Raw genomic sequence first — 25,574 nt, 5'->3', positions numbered from 1 at the left:
TTATTTGGTTTTGTTGACATTGACTGAGATGAAAGAACAATTTCCATATTAACATTCAAACTAGAAAACGTGACATCATGCACAAATCTTCACTTTCATCTTTTTTTTTCATTTTCGACTATCCTCGATGAATTGTATCTGAAACGTGTGGGACTGGTTAACAATCGGCGCCAGCTTTTAGAAGAACCCGACGTTCTAATCGGCCTTGAATATATTGACGGACAAGGTTTGTATGGCGGACGCGTGTTTGTTATAGTAAGAAGAGGTAAAAAACAACGAAAATGACGCAAATTTTTTAAAAGAGCTGTAATAAACAGATACGATTTGGCAAGCAATTCGTTCTTGTGGCAATTTTTCAAGCTATGCATCATAAATGAAACTAGTTAAGCAGATTTTTACATCACTCAGCGCATGGAAAAGTTTATGGGTGTCATAAAGCCAAATTGATGACAGATTTGTAGATATCAGAAAATGTGATTACTGTTACCGAAGGGCATGAATCCTCACAACTGTCTTTTAATTAAGTAATTTTTAATTCTCATGATAATCTTTGTAAATAACATCAACTGCTTTAGGCACAATTCCGTTCATTTTTAATCCGTCCGGATTTGCTTCACACACTTTTGAGCTATCCTACTAAACCAGCTAACTGTAACACATGTTGTTTTTCGTACTGTTCTCATAGAGTAGGTTAAAATCACTCCAGAAACGCTGTGTGTGGCGGCTACAGAACGTTTAAAGTTTCGCTCGTCAATGTCCTGCGTTTCGCTTGCTGATAAGGTGCTTCTCATGAGATAACAGACTACCGTTTTGCCATCAAATTCCGTCATCGTCAGAATGGATTTACACGGTTTGGACGGTACGTCCAAAAATGCGGTGGCCCAATCGGATGACCCTATTCAATATCAAATTAAAGCAAATTTGTCTGCCATCATAATCAGTTTTGAATTAACATATAAATACATACGTCCAGCGACTGGGACAATTGTTCCCCCTTTTTTTTGTGAGCCACTGAGGCCCATGAAAATCAGCACCTTTTTATCTCTTTCCGCTCGGTACATACTGTGTTAGATAGATATGTACATACCTACGTGGAACACAGAACAACCATAGATAAAGATAGCCCAAAATGTACACACTGACTGTCTGCAATAAGTGAAACCATCGGTGATTCTGTGAAACCGGAGCGTATCACCAGTTCAGTTGCGATTCGGACACCGACCGACGAGTGTAAAGTTCGTGTCGCGGAGTTTCACCCTTCCTCCGTGTCAGACGTGTCAGTAAGTAGTAGTGGGTGCCGCGTCGCCTAGCTAGATAGTTTGCAATTTTATTTGCAACAAAAAGGAAAACCCTGTCCTCGCTGCTGTGATTTGCACTGATGCGTGAATATCATCGCCGGTGAAGTGTTGAGCTTCGTCGGACGATCGGACTGCGGTGAGCTAGCCAGCTAGCTAGCTAGATTGATAACGGACGGGGGCACAGAAGACGTGTACAGAGAGTGTTGTTCGATGACGACGACGAGCCTACTGGAGCTGGAGGCGGTGGTGACCAACGCGAATCAGTGCTCGTAAGAGGTGCCAACCAGCAGGGAATAGATGTCACATGTGGTGCACAGATGAGCTCAAAGCTCGAGTTAATTTTGTTACGGAGGAAAAGTGACCTGTGATGGAAATTGGTTGTTTGTTTTCATAGTTGAATAAGAAGAATATCGAAGTTTTGTGATTTATCTCATTGGAAGCATTACGTAACAGGATCTGTGTCAGTGAACCAAGATGTCGCTATACAATCGATACAGTAGTAGCTTTGGTAAGCTTTTTGTTCTAGTTCTTAGTATGAGGCTCAGTTAGTGACAAACTAATGTTTTTTTACGGTATCCTACTTGAGTAATGAAATTGAAGTACAACATTTTGCAACCGAACGTAGCGCTTCTTTCTGTGCTCCGCCTCATATCTACAAAATGTAACTTTTCGCTTATCAGTTATCACAGAACAGCAAACATTCCATGCCTTTATCGTGTTTTTTTGTTGTTGGTTTTTTTCCGTTGAAATTAACTAACCGCTAATTTTGGACCTCTTGTATCGACAGTGCACAAAGGAATGTGCAGTTTTTTTTGGTTTGCATTGTGTGCATCGAATTATCAACCGAATCGATTTTGATTATCTTTTTGGCGTTAAAAATTCTTTCGAGCTTAGTTCATTAAGACCGGTGCGGGGCGGTGGTGACCTTGGAAAACTAATGCATCGGCCATGACTAATATAAACCCATTAATGCTTTATCATTTGCACATTTTAAAAGCAGCACGGTCAAGCTTCGTGGCTTTAAAAGGCAGATATAAGTGTCACTTCCTTGGCATTCGGTCAACCGGTTGACGTGTTTTGTGTGCGATAATGTAAAATGAACTGGTCACGTTCGTGCTTTTTTTCTAGATTTATTTCTAAGAACTTCGTGAGTTAATTACGATCGACGCGGTGAGAATACAGTCTGGAATGCTTCTTGGCGTGACATTATTAATTTCAGGATGAAGGTTAGGTGCTTTTGGTTGACGTAAAGTATCCCGACGAAGTTCATTCATTTGAAGGATATTTTTATCTGCGAAATATGCATGAGAACTACTCGAATTAGCACCAAGTCTTATAAACAATCACACAAAAATGTGGAGTGAATAAGACTAAGGAAAAAAACCGATTTAATCCACCTATCAGTGAGATGAGACATTTCTTACACATATCACTGTTGTATTATTCATTAGTTTGCCGAACACGCGCAAAGTTGGCAAGCAACTAGATGCGAGATAAGCACAGTTTCGAGTCCTGCACGAATAACACTTCGAATAAACTGATTAAATTGAAGAAAAATAATAAAACAAATAACAATTTAAAATAATTATGAAGCAAAAAAAGTTATTCATAAAATGAGAAGAATGATTAATATAAATCAAATTGATACGAATCTGATGCATGAGATAATAAACTGATCGGAATGCATACAAAGAAAAAAATGAATACAATAGATAAAATGAGGTCGAATAGACAAAATGAATCAAAAGAATGCTAAATGCAAAAAATCATTAAAATGAAATGATCATATATTTAAAATAAGTCAAATATTTAAAATAAAAATAAACATATCAAATATAATCCATGAAATGAATGATCTGGAAAAATGAGTATAAGGAATGAAATTTCAAAATGTTAGTCAAATGAAGTAAATGAATAAAACGAATTTCACGAATTCCAAAACCATTGTTTCAGGACTGGTGGTATCCAACGGGGAAAAACGATCGGAAATGGTGAGTGAAGCTAAGCAATCATGTGAAAAAAATTCCCCACCCAGAGGCAAGACTCGAACTCGCAACCTTTTGGGATTGGGCCGGAGTCTCAAAGGTTGCGAGTTCGGGTCTCGCCTCTGGGTGGGGAATTTTTTTCACATGATTGCTTAGCTTCACTCACCATTTCCGATCGTTTTTCCCCATTGGATACCACCAGTCCTAAATAAGGTATTGGCACTTAAGCCAAAAGACCAAAAAGAATTGAATTATTAGTTTAATTCGAACAGGTGGGTTCGCTCCCGTCATACCTCTGTTCACTGGGCAAGGGACCAGAAATCGACAGTCTTCATTAGCTCTGTCACCCACCGAAGTACGATGGGTAATGAACTAAAAATTAGACATCAGACGATTATAAAAACCCGGGCCTTGGTATCTAGCGGGGAAATTAAATAGATCAAATGTGTGTTGGGGTGATCAGCTGCCGTTGTGTGTGATTCCTCGCTTTGCAGGCAGGGTACGATCACCGTCGCCAGTGGGATAATCATATGTTCTTTCTGGGATGTCACCATACCCAGGGATAGCATAAGGGTTGGTGCATTGGGCCGGAGTCTCAAAGGTTGCGAGTTCGAGTCTCGCCTCTGGGTGGGGAATTTTTTTCACATGATTGCTTAGCTTCACTCACCATTTCCGATCGTTTTTCCCCGTTGGATACACCCAGTCCTAAATAAGGTATTGGCACTTAAGCCAAAAGACCAAAAAAAAATTAAATTATTAGCATTGTTTCAGAATATTCTAAAGTGTTTGCGAAAATCCTATTGCAAAGAGCACGTTTTCGTTCTTCTTTTCTTGAGGGCGTTTTAGAATTATATGGTGTTTCTACTATATTGATAGGCCTTAATTAGTCATCAGGAATCTAAACCAGAAATTTGTCTTGGAATTAAAAAATGTCTTTTTGGTCACAGATATCTGAAAAATGATTTTTGCACAGAATTGTATTTTCAGGTCCAGTATTTTAACACGTAACTAGAAATAGTAAACTGAGATAAGGCCACCTGTAAATAGTATTCATTGGCATTGAAGTGTATAGAAAAGAGTGTCAAGTGTCTAGGTTATGTTGGCAATTATATTATTGTCGATGGCACAGAAGCCGTACATTCAGTCGATTACAATGCAGTCTCTTTCCACCCATCCTTATCACTAGCGAATTGTTTCGTTCGGAATTCTCGTTCTGGAGATATGGGTTTATGAGTCCTACACAAAACAATAATATGACAAAGGAATGGTTCAAACTACAAGAATAAGTATTTAAATTTATCGAAAAGCCAGTGGCCATTGAAAGTATCCCTGGACTGCTTTTGATACACGAACATACTTGAAATTACAAGTCGTAGGGTAAAGTGCCTATTTTCACCATACTAAGCAGGTTCTAATTCATTAATTCATCAGCCTACAATCAATGAAATGCCTTAAAATTGACATCAACAGCTTTGCTTCGTTGTTAAGATCCAATATAATAACACAAATGCGCTGAAAACAGTGAAATTCTCATGTTTGATCGCAACAAAAACTCGAATCGAGTGTCCTTATTGTTGCGCTACCAGTTAACTCAATGTGTTGAACAAAGCTGGCAGACACTGCTCTAACAAACGGCTTCAAATGGGTATGGTGACAATAGAAACATGACAAAAATGGGCTCTTCACCCTATTCTTCGCAACTAAATATGTTTTTAGTCACATTGATCATGAAAAATGTATATTGGGGTTTTCAGTATAACTCAGTATCAGTTGTAGTTACATTGTAATATGTATGACATAAATTCAGTGAATTCACTATCTGTCCAATGCATAAATTGTGATTGTAATTCTCGCTAATTTATTTACGTAGCACTCAAACGAAACGTCTATTGAATTGTCCAATGCCTGTACTAATTCTGGAATTGATGCTTCAATTGAAGCGTTCTCAGCATAAGGAAAATTTGGGCAATTGAAACCATCGCTATAAGTTAAAAACATCCTTTTACTGAGATGCAAGTATAGTTGGATAGTTTAGAGATCTTTGGGTGCCATTTTCCCAGGATCTAATTTGTGGATATTTTTGAAATTTGATCCGTTATTTTTAATAAAAGTGTATTCCAGAACAATGAATCTGCATTTTTATTAATATCAACCCAAAACAGGTGTTCTTAATTTTCAAATGACACATTTGAGCACATGTTTCATTCAAAATTCAGTAGAGATACGAAAAGTTTAAAAAAGTGCACGTGGGATGTCTCTTTTTAACATTTTTGTCTTCAAACAACCATATTACCCAATTTAAAATACCCAAGGATTTCCTTAATTGTAGTATATACAAACACTCAGTATAGAATTCAATTAAATTGGAATTGATGTAGTTTTCGGTTTTTGGTCACATGACTCTCCTTAGTGCAGAGGAAAGCAGGGTTTGAACATAAATTAATTAAAGTAATTATAATTATATCAATTATAGTTGTCTCATAATAAAAATATTTTGCAAATTTTACCAGGACCACAAATATTTTCTTTTTCAAGTAGAATGTAATATTTATTTTGTTTCCGAAAGTGGCTCTGTTCTACGCTAAAATGGAAAACTATTTATAGGAAAACAGAGGACAAAAATTGGTTTGTTTTTTTTTTAACCTGAACAAATGCATCGCAAGATTAAATTAGCTTGTATACTAACAAATATATCAGATTAGTTGAAGAACTTATGATACATCTTGGAAATGGATTTGGAAATATCAGGATAGATCTTAATCGTCACATTTGCCACGAACACGATTGGTGAGAGATCAGGGGTGGGGAGGGGCGACAAGTGAGGAATGGTAAATGATGGTTAGTGCTGTGACATTATTTTTGTATATAGTGCGAAATTTTGATTCCTTACATCTTTATTATACATAAAGCAAATGATAATTTTTACGCCATAATTAGTATAATATAAATCTGGCAAAAGAAGATAATTTTTCACTAGAATTTTGTTATTCAAAAATACAGTTGCTTTCGGTGATGCTACGAGTATAATATGAATATGAATTATTTTAGAAGACTATCTTCTCACTACTAGGTGGATTACTTGGTGAACTGGGCATTTATATACCATCCAACGTCTATCTCACGACTGAACGCAATGCTTAATCCAACAGATAAATACAGCAACTCTGGACAAATTTTCGCATTGAAATGAATTTACACATTGTTTTGTCTTTGAAGTAAACTTGATATTAATTTTGAGGAATAGTTAATTATCAAGTAAATTCACAAAATGTTTACGGAATCGAATTCCTTGAATCACGCAGATGTGTTTTCATACCCCGATATTCAAAAACGGTTTAGTTTTGCCCTAAAACACCCGTAAAGCAATACTCTGTCTATAACGATCCCATTTTTAGTTAGTGGAAATTGGTAAGCGAGAAATAAAAATACAAAATGTTTAATATCTCCGCCGTTCGTGAACGGATTTTGACAGTCTATAGCTTGTTCGTCTATTTTTACAAGCTTTCTAATTATGTGCAGGCAGCATGACTTTTTTGCTTTGTTCGAAAGTTATTTGCTTTAAACCCTTTGTGTTTTGATAAAATCATCCATATCTCAGAAGGTAAACAACATATCGAGAAACAAAAATAATAGTGTCAAATGGCAACGTTGGACCTTTCATTTGAAACTAATTTCGTTAAGATCGGTGCAGCGGTTGCTGAGATAATTACATGACATTAGTGCACATACATACATACCCACACACACACACACATACAGACATTGTCACAATTTGTCGAGCTGAGTCGATTGGTATATGAGACTCGGCCCTCCGGGCCTCGGAAAAAGTTTTCAAAGTTTGAGCGAATTTTACACATTTCTCTTGTAAGAAATGTAATATGTGGGTCATGTCAAGGACATAAGCGGAGTAAAGTAGGATACATCTTAGGCGACAAATTTTACGTGCTGCTGAAAGATTGCAAAAAAAAACGATTTTTTTCGATCTTTATGTAGGTTTTGTTGAAGGATATTCAATATATTGTTTAGATCCTCGTTCGCTAAAAAAATTTTATGCCAGAATAAGAATTGATTGCATTCGTTTGCGACCTCAAATGTTGTCTTGTGGTGTGGTGAAACAGAACCCAAATTTGGTCGATACAGTAGTTTTGACACGTAAAACACACCCATATTCGATTCGTTGCTAACAAGGCATTTACAGTTGGTACGATTTTTCTTAGTACCGCTGCACAGTGGCCAGAAAGTTGGCATCAGAAAAATTGTAGAAATGCTCTTAATAAAGAATATAGCTGAAAAACGTCGCGAAGTGATCAAAAAAAAAAAATGCAAACTTGAAATCGACCTTCACGGATTTGAACCAAATTTGGTAGAATTGTTCATCTAGGGCCAATATAAAAAACCCAAATTTATGTGTCAATTGAACCACCCTTCGGGTCATGGGAGCACCCCCCGTTTTGATAAATTGCCAAAACCCTTGATTTTCTTTTGATCATATCTATTGACTCTAGAATCAAACCGCTAGATGACTTTTGAAGAAAATTATTCAAGGAGTCTAGAAAAAATATGTATTTATGGCTGCAGTGCTGCCAACTATGCGATTTTTTTCAGTTAAATATAAAAAATTAATTTTTCTCTCAATACATATATTTTTATTTTGAAAATTCTAATACCATCGTGTTCCTCAGACATTTTTACATAAACACTTATAATCTCAATATAATTTGAAGGGAAAAACTCGCATTTTCTCATATAAAAATCCATTTTTATTGGCCGAAATTGAGAAAATCTTCAAGCGGTCATAGAAATCGACCCTGATCTGCTAGAAGCAAACCAAAAACGCAGTTTTTCATCATTTCTCGTCTACTTCACGAAAAATCATGTTTGAACTCAGAATACTCAAGTTGGTTTTTTAGTGTTTGTGCGCTTGCGATTTTATATGGGAAATTGCGATTTTTTCGCTTCAAAACGGTGTATCTCAGGATCCGCTCAAATTATATTGAGATTATAAGTGTTTCTTATGTAAAAATGTCTGAGGAACACGATGGCATTAGAATTTTCAAAATTAAATTTTATGTATTGTGGGAAAAATTAATTTTTAATATTTAACTGAAAAAATCGCATAGTTGGCAGCACTGCCGCCAAAACTTCATATTTTTCTAGACCTCTTGAATAATTTTCTTCAAAAGCCATCTAGCGGTTTGATTCTAGAGTAAATAGAACCGGCGATATGATCAAAAGAAAATCAAGAGTTGGCAATTTGTCAAAACGGGGGTGCTCCCATGACCCGAGGGGTGGTTCAATTGACTTAAAAATTTGGGATTTTATATATTGGCCCTAGATGAACATTTCCTCCAAATTTGATTCAAATCCGTGAAGGTCGATTACACGTGCCTTGGTCAATTCGCGTGGAATGACCCTATATAACTTTTTCCGTTGTGACTTTTCGTGCAAACAATGTTCAAGACAAGGTGAAGCTATTAGAGCCACACAATGTTATTGAAGACTGTTTGTAAAATACTGATTCGTTCAAAGTTATTGAACATCTTTACCTTTTTACGCCAACTTCAACTACGTATAAGGAACAAAGCTGCAAAGCAAAATGCACGGGCAGGTACTTTTTTCAGTGTTTAGACTAAGCATAATAAATGTAAGAAGATTTGATCCGTGGAACTCTAAAACCCTACGAAATATAGTAAGCTCACTTTTCATGTTTTTTTACTTTTTCCTTATAAAAATCAGCAAAAAAATCCCCCCCTAGGTTGATGAGTTTGACTATTTTGCAAACATCATCAAGCATATTTCTTGCATCAGTGCCAAAGAACCTCCGACAGACAATTGCTTTAAAATGGTTATTGGATTACGCCTCGATAGTGGTGCATCGAGGAGACCGAGAGGGCTTATGGGCCTTTTTATGTTTTATGTTTTTTCATACTTCGCACCATCTCAAACTAACGCTCAACCACTAGCCTGTGCGTACTGGCGTGGCCGACTGGCGGGTCGACGTTGATTGGCTTTTGTAGTGGGACGTGTTTGCAAACATTGTTCCACAGTTTAACGGCCGTGTTGCTGGACACCGCTCGCAGTAGGGGTTACTGTGTGTCGATTTATCGATCGCCTTTGTCGTCGTGCACAAGCTAATTACAGAAATGTAAAAGTAGAAACCCTATTAGTGTTAGTGTAGTAATAATTGTAGTTTTTAGTACTACTGTACAATTGTTATGTCCTAGTCGTATGTCTATCTGTGCATGTGTTCGTACGAGTATTTGTGACAGCTGGGTCGGAATGGATACAGAACTGGCATATATGATAAAATAGTGGGTAAGCCTTCCGGTGTGCATTTGTGCATTCTATTCGATTCATTCGGGAGGATTGGATTGTATAAATTAAGATACAATTAATTTACCGACGCACGTGAATCATCCATTCCCGGCCAAAGCATAATAAAATTCGAACAGAATGCAGCTGCTATTAATGGCAAATAAAAATAATTTACTTGAAATTAGGCGAGTTCAAGTAGTTTGATTGCATGTTACATGTGTTCTTTTTTTCTACTTCATCAGTCTGTTTTTGTTGTACGTCTAATAGTTTGCTTTTCTACTACTCACGTATAACAAAAATAATAGCGGTCAATTTATACAGTCTTTATTCGGCATATTATGATTCTTTTTATTACTATATCCTAAATTAGATTCATGCTAACACTATCACAATCAATTGAATATTCTCTCATATACACTCACAATCTCTCCCATTCCAAACGTACAAACGCTCGTGTCCTTTGCGATAACACAAACCTGGTCACAAACGCGAACATGCAATTGTAGAAACTCCACATAAACTTACGCCCGCAATCTCGCCAACATTTAATTATCCCGGTAATTAAGTAAACGTTCTAGTACCTAAAATTTTACAAACGCTGTCTCAAATATTAATCCACCGCTCGCGCGATCATGAATTGGTCATATCCGAAAGTCTATACTCGGTTCTAGCAGCTTAGCATCATGTCTTCAGTTGAACCAATCATAAAAATGACGCTCAAATTCACTAGACAACACGTTCATGGCGATATGACCGGGAACTCTAGTGATACGGGGAAACTGTTTTAGTGTCTAAACTGTACAGTGAAAGTTAAGCATCAGATTCACGGTCCGCGCGATCATTCTAGAACACACGCGAATATGCGAAGGGCCACACGGTTATAATATTGAATTTATCCACGCGAAGTTATATACACGCTAGCACACGTGACGAACACGTTAACGTACAAACGCTTGAGCTACATCCACGCACCACTACGTCCGCGATCTCACAAGCATGAAAGCACCCCGGTGATTAAGAGAACGTTTAAAACTTATTATCTTTATAACCTATAAACGCAGTCTCAAACGCGGGCCTACAAACACATGTGTTCGTGCGACCATAATCCGGTCACGTATAAAAGCGCTTTACTCGAACACATTAACGCACAAACGTTCAAGCTCTTCGCGAAGTTACACGCGATCGTGAAGTACCTACGCGCGCACATATCTGAATCGTACAATGAATATCACATTCACAACTCGCTGCAATTGGCCTTTAACATTGTTTTAGTGGGTGACATTTCCCGTCTTGTCTGCTCTAGTGATTCTGACGGGGAGCCCTTCCGATATCCTAGCTCTACAGGTTCATTTGGACAACTCGAAAAAAATACTCCGTTACGGTATTTCTCGATTTCAAAAGGGCTTTCGAGACGATAGATTAAGCGTAGTTGCTTGAAGTACTGTATAAACATAGGATCCGTTGCACAGCATTACGGTGGTTTAATAGTTGCTAGAATGATACAGGACAAAGGACCAAGTTTAGTAATTCTTTCTCGGATTTTCAGTTGACTTTACAGCTGTCCGGACATGCCGCAGACTCAGGTGATTCGCATTTAAAAATGCCAAAATATCTTGATTCCTGCGGTAGAAGACAAAAGGTCAAGTCGTCGGGAAACTCTAAGCTTGCCCCTATTCCACGCTTTTCTAAACTTTCTTCCTTTAACGCCTTGCTCTTCCTTGAGTACTATGGCTCTTAATATTGAAAAATATTTCACACCTCACAGTCCCTTGCTAATTAAATGTCGGAAGTCAGGTTGACAAAAAACTCAATTTCATAAAACATTTCATAAACATGATAAAAAATAGAAGTCTCTGGGATAGAACAACCTTCATATATGCCACTTTTATTACATTAAAAAGTAAAAGTCAAATATAAATTTAACGAGTGAAAATCGGACTAGGAATCACTTAAAAAGTCACCCCCCCCCCAAACATTCAACAAAGCCCTTGCGATTATGCAAACGGCCAAATGGTGATATAAACGAATTGATACACGAGAAGTTCTACACACGCTAGTATACTGAACATAAAAACGCTTACGTGATAAAACGCTTTAACATAAGAACGCTCGTGTCCTTCGCGATAATACAAATACGGTCACACGTGAGAACATACAACAACGATCAATCGCACACGTTCACGCTCAAATAAATACGCTCCGGTGATCAAGGTATTATGTTAGCACTTATGAATTTATAAACTGCGATTCAAGTGCGACTATACCAACACCCGCTTCCACGCGATCATGAATCGGTCACGTCCGGAAATCTATCTTTAGTCCTAGTAGCCTAGGTCTATGCCTTCCATATTCGTCTCAAAAAGAAACGAACGCATACACTAGAAGTCTCAGGGCGCCATGGCTGGATTCTCTTCTATACACTCAAATTTAAACATCAAACTCGCGGTCCGCGCGAACTATCAAGAACCTACGCGAATGTGCAAATGATCATACATTACATACACATTAGCACACACGAAACACAAACGCCCACACACCCAAACATATTAACGTACACACGCTCGACGAACCCTTCGCGTTCCTGCGCACCTACGTCCAAGATCTCGCAACATCAAGTGCGAACATATAAACGCTCGCTCCCACGCGATCATGAAATGTCCACGCACCCACGTCTCAACCTTACGCCTCAATATCGCAATCAGCAATTGGCCTTAAGCATTACTTAGTGCGTGACAGCTCCAGCCCAGTCTGCAATTGTAGTTGTTACCGTAACACAACTTAGTTTTCTTAAAGATGTGTGAACCGTAGGGATAAATTATAATCAATTAGTGTAGGAGCAACGGTCGCCCTTTCGAGGATCCGGCTCTACAGCCCCAGTTGGACCACTGGAAAAAAATAGTTTCGGTCACAAGTTATGCTCTTTTAAGAGGGGCTTCTTATCAATCAGCTTCAAAAAATCGATTTTCAAACGTTAGAATTATTTTCAGAGAATATTCTTGCAAAGGTTTAGAATACATATAACTGATTAACATCTCATGCCTATCAGTTTCCATTAATTTGATTTTTTTTACTTCTAAAAACATGAAAGCCCATTTCTTGAAAATCATGTTTTTCAAAATTCCGTGCACAATTACAAAAAACTATAAATGCTATCTATAGAAGTAAAACCTTATTTTTCGACAATTTATTGTACATAGACTAAACTAAAAATGCATTTAAAAAATCTCATTTTACAATGTTATTTACACACTGCAAAAAAGGTCGAAAAATAGAGTGCCTAATTAAAAATGACTAGAATGTTTTAAATTTCAACTTTCAATCGCCATATTAGTCTATTATGTGCAGAAAAACCTTACGAATAAGGAAATATTTCACGCTTTTTATTTCTGGTAAAATTTACGTTACGGTTGAATCTTGCACGGAGTTTTGGTTCTCTGCGGTGAGCTACTGCACGAGACTATTTATAAATCCGCCATTTTCATTTATTTAGACATTCAAAAAACTCTGTGTTGAGTAAATATATGTTCAAAACTTTTCAAAAGATCATTTGTTTCTCTTGCTGATTTCGTGTTCAATAAAAAATCCTAAAAAATACGTTTTATGAGCCACTGATGAGGAGGTTCCTTAAAGTCAAATTACCAAAACACTTTTTCCGACCATAAATTCGAAGGTACACTCTTTTCGAAAAAAGTATGATAACGTAATATAGTACATCTCCCGAAAAAAATAATTGTAGAGTTAACCGCACGTAAAACTTATTATGGAGAACTAAAGTAAAGTTGTAGAGAATAGTATTTGAAATTATTTTGTTGAAAACATGAAAACTTTGTATTTAGCGTATTGAGAAGTTATTTGTCAAAAAACCGTTTAACACAAGTTGTTCTAATATTGCTGTTTATGATTATTATTGCATTTGTTCGTTGTTCAGAATAATTAAATGCCTATTTTTGTCCAATAAATGAATACCCAGAACTTAGTATAAAAAGTGATATTGAAAAAAATGGAATTAAGAGGATTTTGTTAATATTTTTTATCTTGGTATGCCGCATTCATAGAGCTTTCATGTCTTCTACAAATTTATTTCAAATAACAATAACTTTACTGGGGACACCAAGTATCTGACTTTTTATTTATGTGATAATTCTTAATAATAACTGTTAGGGGGTTAACCAGTAATTTTTTTTTCAAGAGATGCGCTGTATGATGTCATAAAACTTCTTCGAAGGCACTAAATTTTCAAAGTTGATTGTTTCGAAATTATATTATGTTGACCGTCAAAAACTGATTTTGAACATTTACTTCAGTTCATTCGATTTTGAAAACTACGTATCGAGATATTCTATACAAAATCTAATTACGCTATTCATTTCAGCACTTCAATGTACATCATGGCTTTTTATAATTGATAATACAAAAGAAAATCAAATGCATATAAAATCGATTTCTGGTGTACTAGAGACAGAAGGAAAGTCATTTTCATAATTTTCCTTCTGCTTGCCGAAAAACAATATACGTTTTCAGCACACTCAAGTTGCTTTTTGACGTAGGACTATGTCTTTGTTTTCGATTTGGGAGTGCACTTTGCAAATTCAACAAAAATGGTATGTAACGAAAAGTGGTTAGGTTTGCAACGCTTATAATTCAGTCATCTTACGATAAATTTTCGAAAATTTTGCACATTTTGCTCAGAAATACTTCTAAGAACAGATTCCAGTAGATAAGATTTTTGATATTATGATATTAAAAATTTAAATAATGTATGACATAGTCAAAATACCACGTATTTGCACACAAGATGGTAACGCTTCCTAAGTCTTGCAATACAGATTTATATCCTAGCTAGCAAGCTACGCTTCTATGAATGACGTCATCATCGACTATTTAAGGAACAGAATTGTTCAGTCAAGCTCAGTTGCCTGTTGAACTACAGGTAGAGCATTTCGTTACGTGCTTTCACAACCAGTGAGCAGACTGATAAGCCCGCTACGCTGGCTGTAAAGGAATGCTACGCAGTGCCATTCAACAGGCGACTGAGCTTTCCGATCAAACACCATGGTTTCCCTTGTGCTGTGCTCCTTTCAGGCACGCATTTCTCGAACGCATCAATTTGTATAAAACACGTGCGCAAAAGCGCTTGAATAGTCGAGCTCCATGTGTAAACACGGTTAACATAGCGTCATGGTACTAGTTGTCTCTTTCGCTCTTCCCAGCATTAACTCATTTTGCTTTGTGCGTATCATCCATTCGTGTACGAACATTTGTGTGAGTAAACACAGCTGATTGATTTGAGCATTGTACAACTGAACACTGTTCGCTTGGGTTCAATGTTTGAGGTTAATGTGTAGGTATCTAATTTGTTGGCGGTTCCATGCGTACCCTGCATGATAGCAATCTGTGCTTTCTTTGCGCAAAGACGAAAACTTCCTTAGCAGCAAATTTACGCGAATCGATGGAAAGCACAACGAAAGTTTATTATTTACGTTTGATCAATTCATTGATTTCATGTGATTCCTTTCCACTCCGCCTATTCTACTTTGATTCTGCCAATAGATACATACTACAACGGCTAATTATGAATGAATACACAGCAACTCAAAAAATCGTTGCAAAAACGCATCGTGATTTATTATTACTCTAAATATACTAAGAAAATAAATATTTTACATTAAGTAGTGTAGTCCTACGTCTACAGTTAGTGCAACCCGGGCTGCGCCTTCTAATATTTTTGTCGAACATTGTAATTAGGCGCGGCATAATTTATAACATTTTAAACAATTTGAATGTTTCATAATCTTTTTAAAATACCCGAAAGTTGCTCTCAATTCTCGTTGCTTGACAAATTGACAAACGTCGGTACGTTTCGTTTCGAAGTGAACCAATCAATGTTTATGTTTTGAATCGTTCAGAAAGTAATCAACAGCAGTTTGGCGCGCGATAGACCGATTGAGAAACAGCTCTGGAGGTATTTTAGAATACACACACAACACATCAGATTGTACTTTGATAGCTGCCCCTTATCAAGTTCCTTTCCTGTATTGGCAATCGGTCGTCGAGCGGTATCATCAAAGAAATATTCCAGGTCGAAACGACAGGAGGCATTCGATAATCTAAAATATACGTGTGTCCTCGTAATTTGCAAGCTTGCTACTTAGTAGCTGTATTAGTTTTGGCTGCAGATTTATGTGAATTTCATCAGATGGCAATAGTAAATTTTTTAAATCGTTCGTTTTTCTTGCAAAATATTTCTTGATTCTTCCCTTTGTTCCCTTTGATCATGCTAAATGTCTGCCTAGCAGTTTTGTTTTTCGTTTTATGTTTATAACTGATTCGCTCTAGAATACCTACCTATCATGTAAACTTCCAGTCTTTCGTCTCTCTCAGTCATTCTTGCCGAAAACGACCAACGAAAATAAGTGGAATATTTTAAGCATCAACTAAACAAGCTAAATGGGCAAAAGTAGATGCTTGTTAATGATGTAACGTCCTTATGTGGACATATGCCATAGGAATTTATTTTAGATCCCGATTGAGTTTAACGACAACGTCTGATAAGGATGCGATTAGACACTAAAAATAAAACCCCTAACTATGTAACACCAGTTAAAAAGTACAAAATAATCATGACGAAGCACCCGACCATTAGCTGCTTCCAATTAACACTTTTATCAGTCCCTCATTTCGTTTGCATATCTAAACCTTATCTGATTGAGACCCCATTTTAATCGAGGTGCAATCATCAGTTTTGTATTTTTAATGAATTAAGCAGAAATAAATGTCCGCAATAACTTAATTTCCGATAGCAGGGTCCCCCTGACCAATAAAACTTTCCCGCATACACGGGTGGCAAGTGCTGCCAATTAGAGTTGTTTACATTCTACAATCGATAAATTACCGTCCACGGCTGACTGCGCTGCTGTTGCTCTCTTATCGATGGTAATCAATTGCGTATGTCGTCGACGACGGTAGGTACAGGAATTTGCCACCACGGACGCACACACGACTTTTCGATTGGTTCGCTACCCCCATTACTGCACGCTACGTTACGCAAAAGTGGAACATTCATCGATTCGATGATGGAATCGATAACCTTCAATAATAAATTTTATTGATATCGGTCATTATTCATCGTTTATTATGCTCCCGGCTTAGGTGTTAAGTCCGTTTCGGTACATGCATAGGTGTGGCGCATGTGCCATATGCGTTCGAGTGCTTGGCAGGTTCCAGGGTACTTTCGCTTGTATGCTAAAGCGTAAGGAAAACTAATTTCGGAATGTGCGAGTTCTGGTATGAGTAACAGATTCATTCTTTGTTTTTCACATCACATCCCATTTTCTTCTGCTTTAAGATGATTTTTTTGTTGGAGACGAAGATGATTACTGAAATGTTGATTTGCATTACTCGTTCAATATTTTTTAGATTTTTCTTGATGAAAAACAAAATCTAACAATGACAAAAATCTATTGTAAATGTTAATCTAATAAACAAATTTCTCAACATAGACACATCAATTAAAATATATATAATTGAGTAATTAAAAGCCAACTCTTAGGGATATATCCTTCATAGACACATTAGATACATTATTGGTTGCATAATATAAAGTATACTGGGTCCATTGAATGATTATCCCAGCATGACTATTTGTACAATGTATCATAGGCTGCAGCTTTATCTTTACCTAATTAGCGACTATACCAATATCAACGAGACGATCCCGAACGCCGGTTCTTCGTCTGAAAAATTTGCAACTACGAGAATCAAATAGTCACGAGCAATGCAATCATCAATTAAATCCTTTATTTGCTTCATTAATTAGAGACTCATGCTCAATTAAATACGAGTGATCGAGAAAAAATAACAATAATTAGCGAAATTCTTCGACTCAAAGCATGGTCAACTACCAATGGTTCCGAATGAGTTGTGACCTTTTGGGAAAGCCAGGGGAAATGTTTCCTGCTTGTTCATGTGTCCTTATTCAATGGAAATGAGAAAAAATATCACAATAATTGATACCTCATTAGTTATGGAATTTGTGTTTCGATTTCGAATCCGACACTAGTTTAGGGACGGGACTAAGCTAGCTCCAAAAAACGGAGACACAATTTGTGTTCCCCTAGTCAACTAGAGAACAAATGAATCCGAAACATTTGGTTTAATTTAGCAAACCAATGAAGATGCACTATACTATATTTCTAGAGAAAATTTAGAATAGGACGTAAGTAACAATGAGAGATTCTCTTTGGGGTCTTTCTCTTCTGTTTATTACTCGACCATTTCAACATTTACTACTCTTCTCTTTGCATAATATTCTAGTAAAATCCGTCGGCTTTCGATATGTACTGGAAAATTAGTTCAATGTGTTGTAATGACGTCGTAATAAACAAAAGAGAAAGTAAACAAAGAGAGGCTCTCAATGTGACTTACGTCCTATTGAAAATTTTCTCTAGATTTCTCCTTAGTGGAGAACAGTTTAGGTAAAAACTATTCTTTCTTCATTAGGGAGAAAATAGTTTAAGGCCTTCTTTGCGCGTGAAGACCACAAAACCTATAACTAAATTAGTTGTGGAGTTTGCGTCTCATCAGAATCCGTCACTAAGTTAGGGGCAGGACAAAGCTAGCGCCGGATTGACGCTAGCTCCCAAAAAAATGGAGACACAATTTCTGTTCCTGAGCAAATACCATTTGGTAGAATGGCGCTTGAGGAAGCTGTAATTTTCTGTCTAAATTTGGTTGCCTCAAAATAGATGACGACACAAACTGCTTGAGGTTACCTTTTGTGCTAATTGACGGAATTTCAATTTTCCAATAAAAAATCAAGCAAGCAATTTGTAACTAAGGGACTGAGCAGCGAAGTTTTCGTAATTTCTAAAATTATGTATCAAATGACTTGAAAGCTTACTTTGCTATTTGTAGCAATATGAAGGGGGACTTCACTTGGAAAATTTAACATTTTTTGCCAATGCTATATAGCACAGTGGTCTAGAACTCAAATTCAGCAGGATTTTCAATTTTTTACTGAAACTAGATAGCTAAGTAATCATATGTTAATAAATCAAGACATTTGCGTGTTGACTTCGTCTCCTCAGTATCTGGCACTTAATTGATGGACGGCGCCGGTGGTTGAGTGGTAAGCGTGACCGCCACTCATTCCAGTTGGCCTGGGCTCAATTCCAGCCGAGGTCGTTGAGATTTTTCTGAGGTGAAAAAATCTTTGGTCACGTCTTCCTTCGGAAGGGAAGTAAAGCCGTTGGTCCCCGCTCCATGAAATTGGTGGATCGGTATCTAGTCCAGGTAGTTGGAATCACTTCTCTGACGTCGGTAAAGAAGCAGTAGATCCAACTTCTATACTCTTACTAACAAAAATATCCTCCTCCCGTGATACTTGTGCGGTGCGCAGTAGTATATACGGCCTCTAGCAAAAGCAAGTATCGGACTAACCATTCCTTCTCTTTCCTTCCGCGATCTACGTTCGGGCCTGGCCGGCGCCGGTATTGATCAAAAACGCTTTAGGATTACCAGGAGTTGCACATTGAAAGATGTTTCGCTACTTCCAAGCATAATTATCTACTGATTCCCTATGTAACTTCAGCTAGTCCCGATCGATAACGCAGTAGCAGCCAGGGGTGGTCGCACAAGCTCAAGCTCATGCTCAGTATCTGGCACTTAATTAATGCACCAGGTTAACGTCAGTCCAAACTTATAAAAAAAAACTACGTGAGACCACACCAAAACGAATTCTAACTTGCGACATTGCAAGAAGTTCTGTTTATTGACAGGACAACTAGTTAGTAATCAAATGCGCAGCAATGTTATATTCCGCCTTGAACAGAAAATTATGGTTTAAAGTCACTTTCTGCGTGAAAGGTTTCACCTAACTGAATAAGTCAAGAAATTTGTGTTTCGCCATCGTTTCTGGCCATCAGTATCTGGCAGTACGGACTTGGTGACTAGATAGACACTGAACCCAAACGAAACACGTCTTGTGCTCACAACCAAACAGCTGGTCAGGTATGAAGTCCCGCAAGCATAGACCTATTGATTGCTTATAATATATTCAACAATGCGTTACGCTTGACTATATTACAATCTAAAGGACAGATAAAGCAACTTTGGATACCACGGATTTGCGTTTCGAATTTGTCTCATCAGTATCTGACAGAACCGACTTGGTCACCAGTTTTGTACCTTGAGAGACCCTTCTTTTCGAACACGAACATTGGAATATTATGACGCAGAGGTATTGCGTCATGTAGTCCGGGCTAATAAAGGGCGAACACGAAATTATTGCGACACCGAAAATGTCAAGCCAATTTTCTTATAATGTTTAAAATCAAACCAAAATTTTAGGGTTGTTTTATACATATATTTACTTCAAAAACCAAAAGAAATGTTAATCGATGGAGCCTTGAGTGTAAAATTGAACGCATTTTCGCATTTTCGCCCTCCATCAAAGTCTTTACAGTGTCATCCGGTACCAGTTTCTCAGTTTTTTTTTCCATTTTCTTAACATGTCCTTTCCGTCTTTGACTGTCTTCTTGCTCTTCCGAAGTTCCCGCTTCATCATTGCCCAGTACTGCTCCACCGGGCGCAGCTCCGGACAGTTTGGCGGATTCATGTCCTTTGGAACAAAATGGACAGAATTGGCCTCATACCACTTCAGGACACTTTTAGAATAGTGGCATGATGCCAAATCTGGTCAAAATAGCGGGGCTTCATCGTGCTGCTGCAAGAACGGCAAAAGGCGCTTCTCGAGGCATTCAGATTTGTAGATCTCGCCATTTACTGTGCCCTTTGTCACGAAAGGCTCACTCCTCAGTCCGCAAGAGCAGATGGCCTGCCAAATGAGATATTTGGAGGCGAACTTCGATATTTTCTTCTTCTTAAATTTGTCGTCCACATAGAACTTGCTCTTACCGGTAAAAAAACTCCAACCCCGGAATTTGCTTAAAATCGGCTTTTATATACGTTTCGTCGTCCATCACACAGCAGTCATATTTTGTCAGCATCTTCCCGTAGAGCTTCCGTGCCCGAGTTTTAGCCGTCGATTGTTGCCGCTCATCGCGGTTTGGGAAGTTCTGTACTTTGTATGTATGTAGTCCAGCTCTCTTCTTTGCATTCTGGACGTAGCTCTGTGACATGCCGATCTTTTTAGCCAAATCACGGCTTGAGCCGTTGGGATTTGCTTTAATCATCCGCTTCACCTTTCCCTCCGTCTTTTTGTTCTCCGGTCCCGGTTTTCTTCCAGCTCCTTTGCCGTGGTCCAACGTCAACCGCTCCTGGAACCGCTTCAACACTCTGGAGACGGTTTAATGGTGAATGTTCAACATTTTTCCCAACTGCCGGTGCGACAGGTCAGGAAATTCTAGGTGTTTGGAAAGAATTTGTTCTCTCGACTCGCGTTGGTTCACCTCCATTTTTGCTGAATCGAAAAACACGACTTCGAGTTTGACAGCATGTAAACAATACACATCAATGTGAAAGTGTGCAAAATTTGGTTGATTTTTACCCAATGGTAAAAAAGTTATGCCCTGTTGAATGTGTCGCAATAATTTCGTGTTCGCCCTTTATGACGCACGCATAGTTTCGGATATGACGCACGCATAGGCACTGCGTTATAACGTACCAGGTCATAAGGTCCCAACAGGAGACGAGTCATAACGTCTGGGACATTATGACGCACAAGGGATGTGCCATAGAATCCTAAAATGAGTGTGAATCATAATGTTCGGGACCATATGGCGCAGATCTGTTTCCGGTTGTTATGGCGTAGCCTGGTGCGTGATAATGTCCCGGACGTTATTATGCCCTGTCTTTTTCGGATTTTATGTCACAATGGTGTCCAGTATTATGACGCACAGATACTGCGTCATAACTTCCCAGGTTATAACGTCCCACTACAGTCAGCGTGATAACGTCCAGGACATTATGACGTAGAAGAATGAGCCAATCCGAAATCATTCTTGTGTCACACCATCCGAAACTAGTCCTGCCTTATAATGTCCGGGATTGACGCACACTGATATTGGGATGTTATGCCGTAGTAGTATTGCGTCGTAATGTTCGGAATAATATGACGCTCTCATTGTTTCATATTTTTTGACACACAGGTGCTGCGTCACACAGTGGCACGACGAGTGACAAAACCCCAAAATAAATGTCTTGTAATTCTTTTGTAAATATTTATTTTGTTTTTCTCTCAGTTTGAATAAAAGTATCCCAAAATTTTACGATAATCGGATTAAAAATGAATTTTTACATTTTATTGAAGCAAGTGATGTCGAGGATTTCTGTTCAATTCAATTCATTAGAATTGTTAGTACCTTAGAATTTCAAGCGACGATATCTCAAGAACTACAAAGCCGATTGGAGCAATTTTAAGTGCATTTGAAAAACGAATGAATATTAATGTGTGTTCTGCATAAAAAAACCCCAATTGAAAATTTTTATGTCATATCAGTAATTTATCTTTATACGTCTTCCAATTTTTGAGATGGTCTCCCATCTCAATCTGACTCAAAATTTACTGTAGTTTCAAGATTCATAGGCCTCATCTCTCGCATTTTTGCGCCGAAGTTGGTATATCTATGTTTTTGAAAATACCCATATGGAGACGCCCTGTAGCTAGTAAATCTCCTTGCAAATTGGTTATCTAAACAACATCATATTACTGAAATATTAGTGATTTTTACTAGTTTTGTCAACCATTTCTGCTATCCGATGTGATTGGCTACTATGATTAACGTGTATATTAACCCTTTAACGACCAATGCCTTTAAATGGGTGGGTTTACATAAAAGTAGTCGAAAAAACGAAATGAGAAATTTCAAAACTGATAGCAAAAATGGATTCAGCGATCCAAAATTAGTTAAAATCCCAAGTTTTAGCCAAATAGACCATTTTTTATAATTTTGTCACAACTTTGTATGAAGAGGTGCCACTGTGCGTCATAGCGTCCCAGATCATACAGCATTGGGGCATTATGACGCAGTTCTTATGAGTCCATAATATCCGAAACTTTTCTTGCGTCACAGTGTCCATGAAATTGACTGCTACATAAGATATGCCGCATGCCTGGTTTCCCTCCAAGACAACATGACGACCATTCTTTGGGACATTATGACCTGGGACGTTATGACGTAGTTCTAATGCGCCATGATCCACGCAATCCGAATTTATGAGTGCGTCATTGAATCCTGGAGTGCATCTGCGTCATCCCAATATTGTGTGCGTCGTATACTCTCGAATATTATACCGTAGTGAAGATCTCGGACGTTGTGACACTAGGATGATTTCGGACTTTATGAGATGAATTTATTTTCGGGCCTTATGACGCATCCTTCTGCGTCATAATATCCTGAACGCTACGACGCACATTATTATGAGAAGATATGATCTGGGACATTATGATGCAGTTTTTATGCGTCACAAAATCCGAAACTATAAGTGCGTCACAGTATACAGGATATCGACATAATATCCGAAATCGAATGTGCGTCATAACGTCCGGGACATTATGACGCACAAGGGGTGCATGTGAGGTTTCGAATTCGTATTTTTGATGCCAGATAGTTTTGGTGTGCGTGGGCGTAGGAATCCAATGTCTTTTCGAAGATTTCCTTTTTTTTAATTGACTTTTTGGGGCTTGGGCGGCTTTTGGGTCAGAATGGGACTAGGGTTTGATAATGCAGTTGTTGATATTTTTTTTAATTTTGGAAGTTGTAATAGCGGGGAACGGTTGGAGACCGAATATTCTTCGGAGGTTTCCTGGGTTCCGGAGGAGCGAATTGCAGGTGAAGAATTCTCTTCGATATGTCACAAGGCTACGACATTTCAATTGGCGTGTATTGGAGTTGTGGAGATTTCTCGTGGGTGGGAATTTTCTGACTTTTATCGCTTTGCGGTGCCCCTTGAACGGGTGCGATTGGTTTTCGCGGGGACTCAGGGTGCCCTAGCCTTTGTGATTAGTCCGTTTAGAAAATTCAAAATGACCATTCTTACAGGTGCCCTACGCTACATCCCGCGTTCTCGCGAGCCTATTAGAATCTACGAATTTATTAATGCAATTTCATTTGCTATTATACAAACGCCAATTCCCACACGATCGCCCCAAACTTCGGTACATACCTTTAATTGCACCACTCCAAAAATAAAAAAAATTGAAAAACGTACATTAGAATCTCGGGCGCGAATATGCAAACCTACATGTTTGCGCGATCATGAATTGGTCACACCCGGAAGTTGCTACCTTCGGTCCTAGCAGCTAATGTCCTTGCATCCAGTTGAACCAATTGAACGTGAGGAGTTTTACAGAGGATTATCGGAAATGGATGCTGAAAGGGTCCAATTCCCGATTCTATCAAATATCTTCCGGGAATGGAAATTTTCTTGATGGACCCTGGTTGTTGGCGGAATATTCGAAATGTATCTGGTTACGTTCTTTTGAAGGGAAGGCTATGTCTGCAAATTGAGCTAGTCCGTTTTTGTTAGCTAGTTTTGTCAATAATTATCTTCTAGATAAATCGTTCGTGGGGTGGGACGAACTGGTTCATGATTCCTAATATATTAGGCACGATCCATTATCCGTGCTCGAGAAATAGCTTCGTGCTCGTGAATTAGTTCACGAAATCATAAAATATTATTCATGCACTCGTGAACTGTCAACAGTTGTTACGACATTTAATTAGCAAGGGACTGGAAGGTGAAGTATATTTTTCAATATTTAGAGCCATAGTACTCAAGGGAGAGCAAGGAGTTGAAGGGAGAAAGTTTAGAAAAGCGTGGAAGGATCATATATGCAAGCTTAGAGCTCACCGGCGACTTAACTTTTTGTCTGCTACCGTAGGAGTCAGGGTTTTTTGGCATTAGAAATGCGAATCACCTGAGTCTACGGCATGTCCGGACAAGCGTAAAGTAACTTGTTACTTCATGCTGTCGGAACCGAAAGGTTCATGATTCCTAGTACAACGATCACGTCTGACCATTCGTGCTCGTCAAATAGATCACAAAATATTATTCACGGATTCGTGAACTGATTCATGATTCTTTGTACCTAAGTTACGATCTATTTTGCGTGTTTGTGATATTTAGGAGATATCTCTAATCCTTTTAAATTCCAGGCAACATGCCGATGAAATTTTCACGTGAGCTATTTCACAAAATTTGGAGTATTATTCGTCGAATCATTTTGTTCCATGCACTTTTTCATGAAGTATTCAGCTGCTAGCGACCAGTAATAAGTACGAGCAGTAGATATAAGAAAACTATCAGGACTCCGTACATAGTTATCCATGTGATAAGGTTCAGTGTAATGTCTGGACAGAACACAAAAATTTCGCTGAGCACCATAAATCGCATTCGTGATATAGTTCACAGAATAAGATACCGCGAATCAGTTACATTTTTATGAACCAGTTCATATTGTCACGTTTTTCGGAGTAAAAAAAAACTGATAGTAATTAAAAAATGACAGCTCGCCATAAGGCGGAGAGAAATTACGAATATATCATGATAAAATTGTTGATATCATGAAAGTAAGCTATAGAATAAAATAACGATAACGTGAACAGAAATTACGAATATTGTCACTAAAGTCCTGAAATCATGAACAAAAATCACACAACTCGTGACAAAAATATCAAAAATTGTGACTGTTCGGAAATAATGAACATAAATAAACATAAACCTCTACTCGGAACTAAAATATCACGACAACGTTAATGTAAATGATGAAGATCATGACAGAGTTCTTGAAATCATGATCATCGTGATTAAGATATCAAAAATCGTGACTTAGATTCTAAAATCATGAACATGAACCACATGACGAAAATATCACGATAAGGTGAATAAAAATTACGAAAATTGTGACTAATATCCTGAAATCATGAACATAAGTCCCACCAGTCTGACAGAAAAATCCGATGGTAAGTTCATGAATAAAATAGCACAGTAACGTGATGAGAAATAACACAAATCG

General features: G+C 37.9%; 1 protein-coding gene across 8 annotated transcripts in view; it reads left to right on the top strand.

Moving 5' to 3' along the window:
• LOC131685173 (spectrin beta chain, non-erythrocytic 1) overlaps positions 1-25,574 on the top strand; it is a 418,083-nt gene that overhangs the window by 280,194 nt on the left and 112,315 nt on the right. For 4 of the 8 annotated variants that reach the window (XM_058968701.1, XM_058968707.1, XM_058968700.1 and 1 more), the window contains exon 1: positions 1,203-1,806. The exons of 3 other annotated variants lie outside the window; for them this stretch is intronic. In XM_058968701.1, coding sequence (XP_058824684.1) covers positions 1,773-1,806 — 34 coding nt within the window. In that variant the 5' untranslated portion in view covers positions 1,203-1,772. Of the gene's footprint in view, positions 1-1,201; positions 1,807-25,574 lie in introns of those variants that run through there. One more of the 8 variants, XM_058968706.1, reaches the window with a different exon arrangement.

Source organism: Topomyia yanbarensis, chromosome 2 (assembly GCF_030247195.1).
Source record: "Topomyia yanbarensis strain Yona2022 chromosome 2, ASM3024719v1, whole genome shotgun sequence".
Lineage (NCBI taxonomy): Eukaryota > Metazoa > Arthropoda > Insecta > Diptera > Culicidae > Topomyia > Topomyia yanbarensis.
This window is presented reverse-complemented; position numbering and strand designations above follow the sequence as displayed.